General features: G+C 32.7%; 1 protein-coding gene across 2 annotated transcripts in view; it reads left to right on the top strand.

The window, feature by feature from the left end:
• Window positions 1-2952, top strand: part of LOC122520197 (GAS2-like protein pickled eggs) — an 86693-nt gene extending 83741 nt beyond the window's left edge. For both annotated transcript variants that reach the window (XM_043640234.1, XM_043640233.1), the window contains exon 8: window positions 184-2952. In XM_043640234.1, coding sequence (XP_043496169.1) covers window positions 184-1094 — 911 coding nt within the window. In that variant the 3' untranslated portion in view covers window positions 1095-2952. The remainder of the gene's footprint in view (window positions 1-183) is intronic.
• Window positions 2953-16334: the final 13382 nt, after the last annotated feature.

The raw sequence follows: 16334 nt of genomic DNA, 5'->3' as shown, positions 1-16334 counted from the left end.
GATGAGATTTTATCGATCATTATTTTTCCTTCCCGATAATTGATTTATAAACGTGCAATCGATGATCCGATAATATATTTGTATAAAAACAATTTGCGTTATGTACGAAAGAGATTTTGATTGAGAAACAAAAGTGTTATACGAGCAGGTGAAGAGAACGTTCGATTTTGTTTTATGTTTCAGAGCAACCCAGCAAAACGACGGAGCACGAGGAGAGATCATGCGTAGAGACAGAAAGTATCGAAACGGGATTGCGAAAGATAAGGATAGGACCGGGTAGTCCACTTAGAGCGTCACCAGCTAGAAGCGTGGCATCTTCTTCGGGAGATCGTACACCGAGAGCTGGTTCGGTTATACGCGAGAACAGTAACGTGTCTCGAACATCTTCCGGTAGTAGAACACCACGAGAAAGTAACTCAAGTCCCGAAGGAAGTCCTCTAAAACGTACGACTATTCGTAACAGTTTACGAAAGCCACCTACTGGTAGTCTGAGTAAAGCTTCGGCGTTACCGAAGTCCAGTCAACTTAGCACCAGCGGTAGCAACACGTGGAACGGTCGACAGGCTAGACAGAGGCCTAGTTTGCAATCCGACACCTTTTTGAATCCACAAGGATCGGCAACCTGCGCGACCACGCCGAGCTTTTCGAGGAAGAGTACAGTTAGGCAAAGTTTACCGAGGCCAGCTAGCAACGGTGGTGGGCCCCAATACGACAGGAACGGTCGTAGAATCAAACAATCGACGACAACCGGAGGGGGAGGTTCCCTTCAATCCTCGCCAACCAAAGTGGCCAACCCATTGCTCGAACAGATTCTTCAAAAAGTTGGACACTTGAGGGACGATCGAGAGGTAGTACAAAAACTCCAGGATCTTCTGAGGGATTATCAAGTGAACACTCACAGCGAGAACGATCCAACCCTGGAATTCACCAGAGCCTGGATCGACGGAAACGGTACCGTCGTTCTTCCTCAGGACAGTCAAATAGTTGCCAGCCCAAGAAAGGATCCCAAAGCAGCTTCGGAAAGGGGCAGCTTTTCCAGAATACCAGCACCCATTTACAAAAGGCCCATGTCTGTCGCTTCCGACAGCGTCTGAGAATGGTCCTTGATCCTTCGATCGAATGATCATCCATCATCGATTGGAAAATCATTTCCAAGCTCGATTAGGTGATCCATTTTTTTTCCTTTTATCAAGTTTTCTCTAACTTTCAACGATGAATTCGCGTTCGTATAGTCGTAAGTTAAAGAATTCTTTTAGAACGGTGGAAGAAATTTAACGAGGTTTATTTATTTCCTTGTTAAATTCCTTCCAATGATATTTCGATGACGTTGATGATGATGATGATGATGACGACGATGATGATGAATAATGATGACGCTGGTGCTTGGACGATGGTGCTGTAAGTTCGACGTCTCGTTGTCGAACGAACTTACGAGTTTCGATAAAAAAGAAAGAAATAGAGAGAATGGCAAATTAAAAAAAGAAAAGAAAAAAAAATTAATAATAAATGAATAAACAATTGCGTTGATCTTACGTTCTTCGATAGCTTCCCGATCGTACTCGTCTTATGGGGGGGACGAATTCTTCTCTTTCTTTCAACGAAACGAGCCAATCTTGATCCGATAATTATCGAAAACAATAAAAACTATAATAATAACACCTTAAGTTAACTCCTCGTAATTATTTTCATTCGATAAGCTCGATTTAAAAAGAAAAAAAAAATAATCAAGCTGTTAAAATTGAAGAACAGGTGTTAAGGTAAAAAAGTAATGAAATCAAATGAGTAATAAAATGTAATGAAAATATAAATGGTAGAAGAAACAAGGAGGAAAAGTAGGCTCGTTTCGTCGAAAAAGGAAAGAAGTCGTCTCTCGCATGGGTTTCCATGGGTCGGCGGTGGCTCGACCCTCCAAGGTCGATCGAAAACGAGGTGTCGCGCGTCACGGTGCTTTTTTTAGATTAGTGTAAGCACGATCGACGACGAATTTAGCTCGATTCTCGGTTCTCTTCCTCCCCACTTCTTCTCCTTAACGATTAAACCTTCTCTTTCTCGATCTTTGCGACCACACCACCCAACCAACCCACGCTTTCGATTACACCTCAACTTACTTTCTCTCTCATCTTACCCTCCCCACCCTCACCTCCTCCTCCTCTCCCTCTTTCATTTAGCAAAATATTTCAACGAATACCCATAAAGACCCCATGCTCGTCGTCGATCGTAGCTCATTGCTCGCGAATCCCCACTTTTCGCGTGCGTGTTTCTCTTATTGAAATTATTTATTTTATATAGTCTATTGGTTGTATTTATTGAACAAGGAGAGAAATAATTAAAGAAGAAAGAGAGAGAGAGAGGTGATTTATTCACACGCGTTAAGACCTCGAGATTATTTACCTGGTCAAGGTCGGAGAAACGTGGATGAACTAAAAAGAAAAATAAAAAAAATTGATAAAATGACGAGAAAAATTTCTTTTCGTTTGCTTTGATACTCAATCGTTAGAATAAACGTTGTCAAGATTGAGAAGGGAGTTAGGTAGGTGTAGGGTCAGTGTTGTCGTGAACATGCTTCGAGTGGAAGGCATGAAGGAAAAGAATTAAAGTCTTACCTAAAACACACACACACACACACACATATATACGAGTATTAAACCACGTTTACACAGAGAGACAAATCTTACGCATAACAGAACACGCGAGAAGAGTGCATTTACACAATATTCCACTTTATTCTCAAAACCTTTCGTACTACCCTTCTTGCAATCCTTTTTCAAAAAAAAAAAAGAAAAAATGAAAGAAATGTATTACGAATATGTGCTAGGATCGTTTGTAGGATAACGAGGGATACGTGTCGTGTCGTGTCGTGTCGGGACGAATGCCATTCCAATGTTTAAAAATGTTTTTTATACCAAACGCGAAAGTAGGCCGTTTTTTACACATTACCAAGTGTCTTAGAAAGAAGGAAAGAGAAAGCAATAGGAAGAAGATAAAAATAAAAGCTGAGGAAAAAGTGATTAAAATAAACAGACGACAAAAAAAAATTAATAAAATGAATGAGAAAATAATAATAAAAAAAGAAAAAAAAAGGAAAAAAAGAAAGAGAAAAAAAATATATAAAACTATGCAAAGATTTTCAGGTGGAAATGTTAAACGAAGCTAACACGAGAGAGAGAGAGAGAGAGAGAGAGAGAGAGAGAGAAAGCGTGAAATAAATAAGAGTTTATTTTATGAGAATGATGAATTTATTTTTTAGTAAAATTTTGTAGACTTAATCGAGCTCTGCTGACGCGTTTTCCGAAACTAGAGAACCTAAACAGATTTTTCAAAAGCGCGAAGGAAAAAAATGAGAAAGAAAAAGAAAATTATAAAAAAAAAGGACGAAAAAAGTGATGAAAGGAGATGAGTGCGTGTGCGTGCGCGTGTGTGTGTGTGTATTATGCGTGTTTCTATCGATTTCGATGAGACAGTTTCGTTACTTCCGATGAGAAACAACGATCATCATCTTCGTTTATCGCTATCTCGTGCTCGATAAATCGTACTTTTTATTATTGTTATTATTTTTTGTATACTTTTTGCGAAATTTTGTTTCGTAGGATTAATTAATATTTTTTTTTTTTCTTTTTTTTTTCGACTTTTGCGATATATATATATTTATGTATGATTACATATCACTCATTCGAACTCATTTACGAGAGATATTTGTTTTAACCTTCGTAAGATTTTTCGTTAAAAAGGTTTTTGACGAACGAATGAAATTTTAATACGAATTCGAAGATCGAGCACGACGAGACGATCAAACATAGGGGGGGGGCGGCGTCCTTTTGACTAATTAACTCGCATCGATTACCTTTTTTCACGACAATTAATTAATTAATTAACATTCGTATTCTTCTATTATAATAATATATAGAAAAATTAAAAGAGCTTTGGAAAAGAAAGGAAAGAAAAAAACAAACTAAACAATTCTACTATTCCGAAAAAAGTTTCCCTTTCGATGTAAACAAAAAAAAAAAGAAAAGAAAAAAGAAGGAAACGATCAGAAAGGAAGAAAAAAATAAAAAAACCCCCCAAAAAAAAACAATTAATTAAACGTAGAAATTTACTGCCCAAAAATCAATCCCTTTCAAAAAATGAATATTGAAAGAGGAGTGTAGAGAGTGAATGCATCGTTGTAGTAGATTCGTTCTAGAAATTAGAAATAACACAACAAAAGTATATAAATCGCAAATAAATCAATTTAGAAAGAAAATCGTGAAAAATCGTATCGATAGCGAGTCGATCTTATCGGACAACGAAAGTCCACTTGCTGTCTCGGTATAATAATTATAATAATAATAATAATATAATAATGATATTAAAAATAATAATAATAATAATAATAATAAATAATTAATAATAATAATAAAAATAATATTAATAATAATAATAACAACAATAATAATCATCATTTTCGTTTAAGAATTTAGTTTCTTCGCTAAGATTCGTCGCGCTTTTTCTATTATCGAGGAAAAAAAATAACTATATTAGTTGATGAGATTTAAAAAGAAGAAGACACGAGTAAAAAAGAATAAAAAATAGAAAGAAAAAGTAAAATAAATAAAATCACACATACCCACACACACACACACACACATACACACACACAGCATGCAAGGCCTTAATCCATTGTTTGCTAAAAATATCAGATTGTCTTTCTCTATTAAGCGTAAGCTTCGTAACCCCCCGTCTACACCCCCATCCCCCCGTTTGCCTGCTCTTCTTACCAACAATTGCAATTGAAGCGACACACGTTATAAATCGCTGCGTTAATTATTAAGTATAATATATAATATTAATGATTGATGGAGAGATAAACGATAATAAAGATGATAACGAGATTATAAGAGTGCCGACATTAATATTAATATTATATAACTATTATTATAATTATAATTATTATTATTACCGTGCAAAAAAAAAATATTTGCAGTTATCGCTCTATATATTACTATTTTATTATTATGATTATTATACGCAAACGTTGCCTCTATGTTAGAATTATATCATTTATTATCTTTATCCAGAGAAGTTGTGAAAATTTAAGAGATTCCATTTAAAAAAAAAAAAAACAAAAAAAAAACCAAAAAAAAAAGTATGAAAGAATATAACGGCGTAACGAAGTGATACAAAACGAAATGAAATCAACACACACACAAGAATAAAATACAAAACGGAATAAATCATAAAGATCGAATGAAACAAAATATAAATGATGAAATGAAATAAATAAATGATGAATAAAGGAAAAAATGTAATAAAAAAAAAAAAAAACATATTACAAACCGAGAGAAAATATTATGAACGTCCTTCGTAACATTCTCCTCCTCGTCTTCCTCCCCTTCCCTTGTAGCCCCACTACCCTCTTTTTCTGAAATATAATTAAAGGAAAGATTTCCATCGTAAGAAAAAGATTGCGACGAGAATTGCGATCGCAATCGTACGTAGAGGATGGAATTTCTTCTTGTTAATCCTTTTTTTTGTTCTTCTCTCTCTTCTCTCTCTTCTCTCATCAAGGAAGAAGGGAACAGCCAACTGCAACTGCAACTGCAACGGCAACAGTCACGAAGTGTTCGCGTGTGTAAGACCCGGGGCCCCGTTATAAACAGCCAATACCAAACGAATCGTCGTCCTTGCCACATATGGCGAGAAGGCTCTCCTCGAAAGAGTAACATACGACGACAAGTATCAAAATGAACACACACACACACAGAAAGAGACAGAGAAGGAGAGAGAGAGAGAGAGAGATTATGCGTTTTCTATTCGAAGTTTTTGTATTTTACATTTCTTAAATAACAAACCTAATTTGTATTCCATTTTTATGTGTACCAATTAGAAGAAAATATATATATATATGTACAGGATGTGCAAAATAAAAAACGTAAGTATTTATTGCAATATTTGTTGTTGCATATGAAAAATTTTAGATCTTTCGTTTTTTAGTAGCTGAAAAAACATAATTTGTATTCCATTTTTGTGTACCAATTAGAAGAAAATATAATTTATCTATATATATGTACAGGATGTGCAAAATAAAAAACGTAAGTATTTATTGCAATATTTTTGGTTACATATGAAAAATTTTGGATCTTTCGCTTTTGAGTAGCTGAGAAAACCTAATTTCTATTCCATTTTTATGTATACCAATTAGAAGAAAATATAATTTATCTATATATATATGTACAGGATGTGCAAAATAAAAAAACGTAAGTATTTATTGCAATATTTGTTGTTGCATATGAAAAATTTTAGATCTTTCGCTTTTTAGTAGCTGAAAAAACACAATTTGTATTCCATTTTTATGTGTACCAATTGGAAGAAAATATAATTTATCTGTATATATATATATATGTATATATGTACAGGATGTGCAAAATAAGAAACGTAAGTATTTATTGCAATATTTTTTGTTACGTATGAAAAAATTTATATCTTTCGCTTTTTAGTAGCTGAGAAAACCTAATTTGTATTCCATTTTTATGTGTACCAATTAGAAGAAAATATAATTTATCTATATATATGTACAGGATGTGCAAAATAAAAAACGTAAGTATTTATTGCAATATTTGTTGTTGCATATGAAAAATTTTAGATCTTTCGCTTTTGAGTAGCTGAGAAAACTTAATTTCTATTCCATTTTTATGTATACCAATTAGAAGAAAATACAATTTATATATATATACAGGATGTGCGAAATAAAAAACGTAAGTATTTATTGCAATTTTTTGTTACGTATGAAAAACTTTAGATCTTTCGCTTTTGAGTAGCTGAGAAAACCTAATTTCTATTCCATTTTTATGTGTACCAATTAGAAGAAAATATAATTTATCTGTATATATAGGATGTGCAAAATAAAAAACGTAAGTATTTATTGCAACATTTGTTGTTGCATATGAAAAATTTTAGATCTTTAACTTTTTAGTAGCTGAAATAAATAGATAAAAACGTATCAACGTGAGTAAATCCTTTAATAATATTATTTATTTTCCATTTAAAATGAACTAAAATTAGAAATAATCAATTAACTGTGTTATAGAAGATAGTGTGATAGAAATAAATTAGATTACAAAGAATAGGACTAAAAATAGGATCTCGAGAGTGCGAAGGGTTAATTAATTAACTTAGATGGATAGAAATAAAAATACGATGTTGAACGTACGATTGGATAGGGTTAATTAGAGAAACAGAGAGATGGGGGAAAAATAAAAAACAAGAAAAAGAATTAGAAGTAAAGAAGGAAAGAAAGAAAGAGAGAGAGGGATAAAAAAAAATTTTTAAGAAAGATAATAAGAAGAAATCGTTTATGCACGGCCATTAAGACGTTAACACTCGTCGGACTAATCGAAGCAGCAGCAACAGCAGCAACAGCAGCATCAGCTGCAACTGCAGCAGCAGCAGCAGCAGCTGTGCACTCGAGAGATGCGTTCGTTCGAACTACTTTTCCTCGTGGGCGGCATGCAGGTGCCTCCGGCTTCTTCTTATTATTCTTATTTCTTATTTCTTATATTTCTTATTTCTTATTCTTCTACTTGGCCGTGTCTACCACCACCACCACCAACCTAAGAGTAAGAAACGTGTGTGTATGTGTAAGTACTACCCACGCGAGTACTGTACTAACTCGTTCGTCTCGCTTCTTCTCTCTTTTTTTGATTTTTATTTTGATTTTTATTTTGATTTTGATTTTTACTTTTACTTTTACCCGTTTTTCTTTTCGTTCTCTTATTATTGCTTCGTTCTTTTTTTTTTTTTCGTAAACTTTTAACTCTCGTCTCTCTCTCTCTCTGTTTCGCAGAAACACATTTTTACGATTGATAATTGAAAATAAGCTTCAAATATTGACTATTATTAATTAATAGTAGTTATACGTTCTTCCTCGTCGCGTTGTTCATTTTTTTTTATATTTTTAATTACTACAGTTTGAAATAATTATTTTGTAGATACGAAATAAAAGTATACGTGATTAATCGTCGTGATGAATTAAACAAATTTATTAACAATATCAGGATGATATTTTTTAGTTATTTTTATAATTATATATATATATATATATTATATATATTATATATTATATATAATTATATATTATATATATTATATATTATATATAATTATATATTATATTATATATTTTATAATCCACATTTTTAAAATTACGAATATTTTCTATTATATGTTAAAGAGATTTTCTTAGACCACCCCGAAGATATAAAACTATGATTACTATAAGGAAGCATTCGTTAGCCTATTAGTTAGTGTCGTCGTTTTATAATAGGTCGTTGACATGATCATAGTGGAACTTAGAAAACGAATGAGCTTCATGGAAGCCTCGAGTACTTTAAGTAGAAGAAGAAGAAGAAGAAAAAGAAGAAAAAAAAAAAAAAAGATCATCGAAGAATGGATGAGAGAGGTAGGTTCGTATAAAATAAATCCGATTGGTTCAAAGACATCAATCATTTTCTTACTCTCTTTATCTGTCTTAAAAATATAACACAGCTGTGGGGGGAACATGGAAATAAATAAAGAAAAATAGAAAGTTAAAAAAAGATATAAGATCGGACACGGTAGAAAGATTTTCTTCCGTCTGGTCATACATTAGGATCATCTACTTGTTCTGCTGCAAGAGAAGACGTTGAAAACTATGCTGTTAATGATGCGATCATTAGCTCGTTAACGTTAAAAAAAAAAAGAAAAAAAAATGAACAAAAATGATGGTACACGCTTACAATATTTTAATCGTAAAAATTGAATTTTTTTTTATTTACGCTTATAAGTAAAAATAAAAGAAAATAAACGGGGGGAGGGAGAAAAATATGTGTAATAAGTAGTATATAACAAGTAAAATATATGATCAGAGTCTCAACGGTGTGTGTAATAAATTATCGCTTGTTATGTGATCATCCACCTTCGCCTTGACGACGCTTCTTCTCTGGAATGTCCATTAAATTTTAATTAAATGCAATCACCGACTATACTATGACTGCATCCAATATCACTTAAGCGAGGACATATTCTCGTGTTCGTAAATAATCGAGACGAATATTGACGGCCCGTGTAAAGTGCTACCCCGAAATAATATCGTTATCAATGATAAAGCTTACATTCTCGTTCGACGTTTCATCCTTTTCTTCCTTTTTGTCCTCTCTTAAAAAAAAAAATAATAATAATAAAAAAAGGAGAGAACACATTTGTAACGCAACGCTCGACCCAAATTCAACTCGATACACTTTAATGCATATGTATATATATATATATATCGCGATAATGAGAAAAAAAGCGAGAGAGAGAGAGAGAGAGAGAGAGAGAGAATGAAAATATATATATTTCCGTCGATATTTAACGAAGAAAGATTTCACAAGAAATTCGCATAAATCCATTATACGAATTTACTCATGAATATTCCGAAACGAGTATTACGAATATTACTCGTTTAATTTCTGTTCGCATGATTTTAAAATGTATCACCTTCGAATTCTTTTTTAAAGAAATATTTTCCATTAATAAACTAATAACGCACATCTGCTCACAAAAATATGAAATACATAATAACATATGTAATATATATTTATAGTTTATATTTATATCCATAAGTTATATTTCGTCGTAATACACGTTTCGAACCAATACGTGACTATTTCCCGTGTTCCTCGTATATATTATAGCAAATACGAGTATATGTGTGTATATGTGTGTGTGTGTGTGTGTGTGTGTATGCCTTTTTTAAAATGTTCCTCACGCCTACCGTCCAGAAAAGTAGAGACTTCTTCGACGTTCCAAGACAGAAGATAAAAGATAGAGATAAAAAGATTAAGAGAGAAAGAATGGTGAACGTTACTTTCGAGAAAATTTATAGCCGATTTCGAGACTACTGAGAAAAAGCGAAAGCGAAAGAGAGAGAGAGAGAGAGATATGGGGAAAAAAAAAAAGGTAAAATTTCGTCTGAAGCATAGAGATGCGTTTGAGTGGCAAATCAACTTTCAAGGTCATCAATGACAGCTCTTCTTCTTCTTATTTTTTTTTCTTCTTCTTCTAAAGAATAGGAATAAGCCAGTTGCATGACGTATGGATGTATACACGTTAAAGGTAATTATTTTGACCGATCTCTACGAGCACGAGCATAAATTTAATCAATCGAGAAATAATAATTAAGACATTTCAAATGTAAATCAATTAAAAAATATTTGCTTTTTTTGTTTTCTTTCCTACGTCCATTAAACATTAACGAATAATATTTCATTGGATATTTGAACGATGGGAAAAAACATATAAAAAAAAAATAAATTTTCTAAATAAAGATAGACGTTAATTAATAAACATAGTGCATAGAAAAAAAAAAAAAAAGAAAATGGAATATTGCGAAAATTTTGACGTGTAAGATTTGCTTGAAAAGAAAAAAAATAAAAAAAAGGATTGAATAGAAGGAAAATAGTTGTAAGGGTTAGGATTTGTTAAAGGCTCAGCGATGAGGAAGTTTAAAAAGGGTCTTGACCTTAGCCAAGACACGACGGAAAGTAAGCTTTCGTGTCCCCCCCCTCCCCTCCACCCCCCTTCTTCTCTCGATGCCCTTGCATTCCTGTACTTGCCGGGAGTTTCGAAGAAAGGCAACCCGACGACGAGACACAGTCGTGCTAATGAGAAGTTAATGGGTAGCCGGTGTCTTCTGTCTGATGTTGAAGAAATGTGTGCTGTGTTTCAGTGCTCTGAAATAAGCTCTTGAAGTTGTCTTAGACTGCCCTGCATTTCCTTGTACTTGCCGGGAGTTTCGAAGAAAGGCAACCGACGACGAGACACAGTCGTGCTAATGAGAAGTTAATGGCGTAGCCGGTGTCTTGTCTGATGTTGAAGAAATGTGTGCTGTGTTTCAGTGCTCTGAAATATTCTCTTGAAGTTGTCTTAGACGACGAGCCCATTCTCTTCTTTAAAGTGCCCTTCTTCCTTCCGTTGATGCTGCTCCCCCAGTCATTTTTTTTTCTTTACCGAGATAAACGAGTTTTATCTCATTTTCGTTCCTATCTTCGATATATTAATATTTCGATATTAATATATATTTGCAAATTTTATCTTTAATAAAAATACGTAGATACGTTATATATTTTACTTTGGTATTATCTTTAAGACTCTAAAAAAAAAAAAAAATAGAAAGAAAATAATTGTAAACTCTCCTTTATAATTCTATCGTGAAACAATGAATATTTGCATAATATTGAAATTGAATTATCGATAATATCATTTCGTTCGTATGCGTGTATCTTAATTGAAATTTCTACGGAGATAAATATTAATGAATATATATTTTGAAGAGTATTCCTTTTTTTTTTTTTAATCTTTTTTCCAAATTAAATAGATCGTCATTCAGATCTCATCTTTAATCCGAAATACTCGAACGGAAAAAAAAAAGAAAAAAAAGATTCACTCGACAAAATCTCTATTAAAACGAATAAATTCTGATTGAAGAGAAAAAGGAAAGAAAGGAAAAAGGTAATCGGAAACCGTCTGGACGTAATCGCTTAAAAATAAAATCTTCGAAGGTATCGGTTAAACTTGAAGAATTCGATTCCTTTCGAGGATAGGAGGTAAGATCGAATCCGTGGCTCGCGATATCGATACCGTCATTTGCATTAGTCCTTGCGAAGAGTCAACCAGCAATCGGGAATGCACGAGAATGCATTTAAAAGGCGAATAAATAAACGTAAGAGAGAGAGAGGGGAGGGCAAAGGCGTTAACGTCAATCTTATCTTATACATTTATAGAAATGCATATATAAATAAATAAATAAATAAATAAACGAATAAATAAATAAATAAATACGCGTATAAGATTTCTCTCGGGCATAAATTATCGCGAAAAGGATCGGTAGTTAGCACGATATCAAAATCATCCATCCATCCATTCATTCATTCATTTATTCATCCATTTATCCATCCATATATACACACACACACTCATTCATCCAACGATCGAGATGGAAGGAATAAGAGAAATCCATCGGAAAATACAGCAATTTATTTATTCGTCAAGTGTACTACTATCTCGAAATGATTAATGTTCCGTAATATCTTCGTACCTGTTGTTGTGTTGTATTATCGTAGTCGTCGTGGTTTATATTAATACGAACGAGTTATATATATTTTTTCTATACACATTTCATTTGATTCATTTATTTTGAATCGAACAGACCGATTCCGTCACGAGTTATTTTTTCTATACACATTTCATTTGATTCATTTATTTTGAATCGAACAGACCGATTCCGTCACGAGTCCCGTCAACTTTCCTCGCAATTAGCTTTGACAGGTCGAACAATGCACGACACTCTCATCTGCCAGAATCCGAACGTTGTTTCGCGTTCAAACCAACAACGAAATTTTCGCACAACTCTATCTCTACCCATATAACCTACGCACAACTTCGGATTACCGGTTATTTTTTATTCATTATTTTTATATTCATTTTATTTTATTACGTTTGACGTTACATCGATATATCTCCGATCGATATATATATTTCGACGTAGGATTTTCAATGAGGTAGAAATTAATTATGATAATTGATTTAATATCGAAAAAAAAAAAGAGAGTTAACACACGGTAATCTTTTCGTAGAATCAAAACATATCGAGTATAACGATCAACGTATCGCATATAACTGTTATTTATTAAAAACCTACGCAAGGATAAGAGATTTTCGAAATGATTTATTCGCGATCGATCTATATGACAATGTTCTCGACGATGTATCGATCGTATTAAAAAGAGGATATAAAAAAAAAATAAAAAAACCATAATAACACATATCGTCTTGTCAGTTAAGTGACAGCCAACGATGCAAACGAGTTTTCATTTTCCCTCGACAAACGCATTACCGATTGATTCGTTATATACACATGATACATACACAGACGCATGTAGTGTAAACTATTTAAAATTCGAAAGAGTGAAAAATGAGGAGAAAGAGAGAGAGAGAAAGAAATATAGATAGAGATGAACGTTCAAATATCGTCGTGCAGAGTCAATCAATACATTGAAGCAGAACGCTTGGACACAGGCGTGGCTCAATTTCACGAGGAGGCGATATTTATCCGACGATATTCCGGATGCATAAATATAGCCACGTGTTTCTATACTCGTAATACGGGTGCCCAAGCACTAGGTATTTCCGTTGCGATCGTGCTGCGCCTATATTGTTCGTAAATCCGGTCCATAGGCGGAAGCTGGGTACGGGGGGTATTAACTCCTGGAATTATTCTCCAGAGATTTGTAAGGGATTTTTTTTTTTAACGGGGGGGACAGGAGGGAAAAGGAGTGGGGAGGATTTAACTATAATCCTTTCTTCGAAACTCGAAGGATAATTTTCTTTTTTTCTTTTTTTTTTTTTTCGGTACAATTACAAAAGAAACGAGAAATACGAGAATTCGTATCTTTCCATTCGTCTATTCTCGCGTGTCGTATTTCGATTTGAAAAGACTTGTCTATCGTATATATAAAAATAATTGAAACACATTAAAGGCAAAACAAAATGGTACACCAGGTAGGAATAAATAAACGATGAGAAACCAAATGGTCGGTCCCTGGCACGGTTGGCGCCAGTGGATGCTAATATGGCGGGCCGAGGGTCGGCAGCATGATTCTACCATCAAGATGATGACTCTCGAGCGATGACGAACGTGAAAATGCGATGACGAGTCGTCGTATCGCGTAAGATACGAGAATACCGGTCGGTCTGCCTTTTTCTTCATAATTTTTTATATTTACGAATTAGATCGATTAAAACATTGGGATTTGATCAAAACTAATACAAATTAGGACAAATTTAATAATAAAAATCAAATGAATGATCATTCCGAAAGGATTGTATCCTAAATTCTCTTCTTCAACTTCCTTTTCTCCCCAACCCCCCCTCTTCTCTCGTTTCTTTCTTTTCGATAGAAACATACCGTTCGAGTTGGAGATACTCACACGCGCCAACACTCATGAATAAACATCGTAGTGGATCGTGGATAAAAACTTGTTTACAAACGGAACCCGCGAGAGTTACACGCGTAAAGTTCCACCGACTTAGCTTCTTTTATTTTCTCTCATTCTTTTTCCTTCCTTCTTTAATCGGATACTTCGCATTGTGATCGAGTTTTTGCGATAGATTTGCACGTGGGATAGGGGAGACGGGAGGGAGGGGGAGGAGGGGGGAGGGGACAAAAAGACACGTGCATTTTTTCCATTTACGGAAAGATCGAGTTTTCTTTGTATAAAAGGATACAAGAAACTTACGGGGCTTTTTTTATTCGCATATAATTATACGCGTATATATTTTATTCGCCTAATTTCATTAATTTAAATATCTGCTTCGATTTTTTTTGGTTTCTTTCCCGATAAAACGTTGATGAGTTTCTAGGAGTAAATGATGACTGAAAAATAGGAAAGAAAAAAAACGAATTTACCTACAATCGCGATTTTTAGAAGTATAAGTCGATAAACTTTGTTCATGACGTAGCCTAAAAGCATGGTTTAACGTTCCTTTTTTTTTTGCTTTTTCTTCGGATAAGATATTCGAGAGTGACCCGAATATCTCTTAAAACAAGAGAAGATTTTTGAAGGAAGGAAGAAATAGAAATACGTGACACGGAATATCGTTCCTCTTTATTTCTTCTTTCTTTTCTTTTTTTTTTTTTATTTATTTTCTCTAAACACACAGTCGTTCGCACCTTTTTAAAGTATGTAAGTACGTAAGTACTCATTTACTCGTCAAACATTTCACCGAACGTTTGTTTGACCAATCCTAACACGAATACGAATAGAGAAGACCAAGGTGGTATGCGTAATACTTGTTTTTTCTTTTTTTTTTTTTTTTTTTAAGAAAAAAAAAAAAGAAACTAAATTCGCCGAACGTCTTCATCGTGGGGCACGCGCGAAATTTCGACTCTTTCGTTCCGTTTTCTTTTTTAAGTTCGCACTCGCATACGCGGCAGGTCGAAAGTTCGCCAACCCGTTCTCTTTTCTTCTTTGATTATTTTCAACCCGGAAGAAAAGGATAGAAAAGAGATGGTCAGTTTGGTATTACGTTAGACGAGATAAAATTGTCTTTTAGATCGAAATACGGGCGTCGTGTGCGAATACACGAATACATTTTTTTTACATTATAAAATGAAATCGACGATATTCGAATCTTCCTACCTCGTCGAATTTGTTTTTGTTATTTATCCTTGTACGGTGATTTGACATAAAAAAAAAGAATAAAGGAAATCGTCGATCGTGTAACTTTCCACGCTTCGATACCTGCACTTTATCGTATCGATCTATCGACTGTTGAATCGTAAAAAAGAAATAGTTAGATAAGATTCGTTGAATTATTAGACATATTCTACTATAGTGCAATACTAATCAACGATGTGTAACCAAGTCACATGACTTTTCTTCGTTTCGTTTCTCTTAACAAACAAACAAACATTTGCATATTAGCTTGGACGATAGATCATAGATCATTCTTCTATTATATCATCTCTGAATTATCTTTTTTATATATTATATTACAAAAAAAAATAAGAAAAAATAACTTAGACGAATCACATGCAAACGATAACGTCGCAGGAAAGATAAATCATTGAAAATTGTTCATATTTGAATAAAACGATGTTTATCCTGTGGAATCTTAATCAAATAAAATAAAATACAAATAAAATAATATACTAAAATAATGAACTACAAAAAAAAATAATATAAATAAATAAATAAAATAAAATAAAAATAAAATAATATACTAAAATAATAAACTAAAAAAAAATAATATAAATATGTTTATCTTGTGGAATCTTAATCAAATAAAATAAAATTAAAAAAAAAATAATATACTAAAATAATAAACTAAAAAAAAAATAAATAAATAAATAAATAAATAAAATAAAATAAAAATAAAATAATATATACTAAAAATAAAACTAACAAAAAAATATAAATATGTTTATCCTGTGGATCTTAATCAAATAAAAAAAATAAAAAAAAATAATATACTAAAATAATAAACTAAAAAAAAAATAATATAAATAAATAAATAAAATAAAATAAAATAAAAATAAAAATAAAATAATATACTAAAATAATAAACTACAAAAAAAATAATATAAATATGTTTATCCTGTGGAATCTTAATCAAATAAAATAAAATAAAATAATAAATAAATAAATAAATAAATAAAATAAAATAAAATAAAATAAAATAAAAAAAGGATAAAAACAAAGATAGAGAATAAATTAGATTCTTATGGTTAAATCTCGCCTTCGCAGTTGTCCGCAAAGTTAGTACTCACTTACTACTCA

Source organism: Polistes fuscatus, unplaced genomic scaffold (genome assembly GCF_010416935.1).
Source record: "Polistes fuscatus isolate 324 unplaced genomic scaffold, CU_Pfus_HIC Scaffold3, whole genome shotgun sequence".
NCBI classification, from domain to species: Eukaryota; Metazoa; Arthropoda; class Insecta; order Hymenoptera; family Vespidae; genus Polistes; species Polistes fuscatus.
This window is presented reverse-complemented; position numbering and strand designations above follow the sequence as displayed.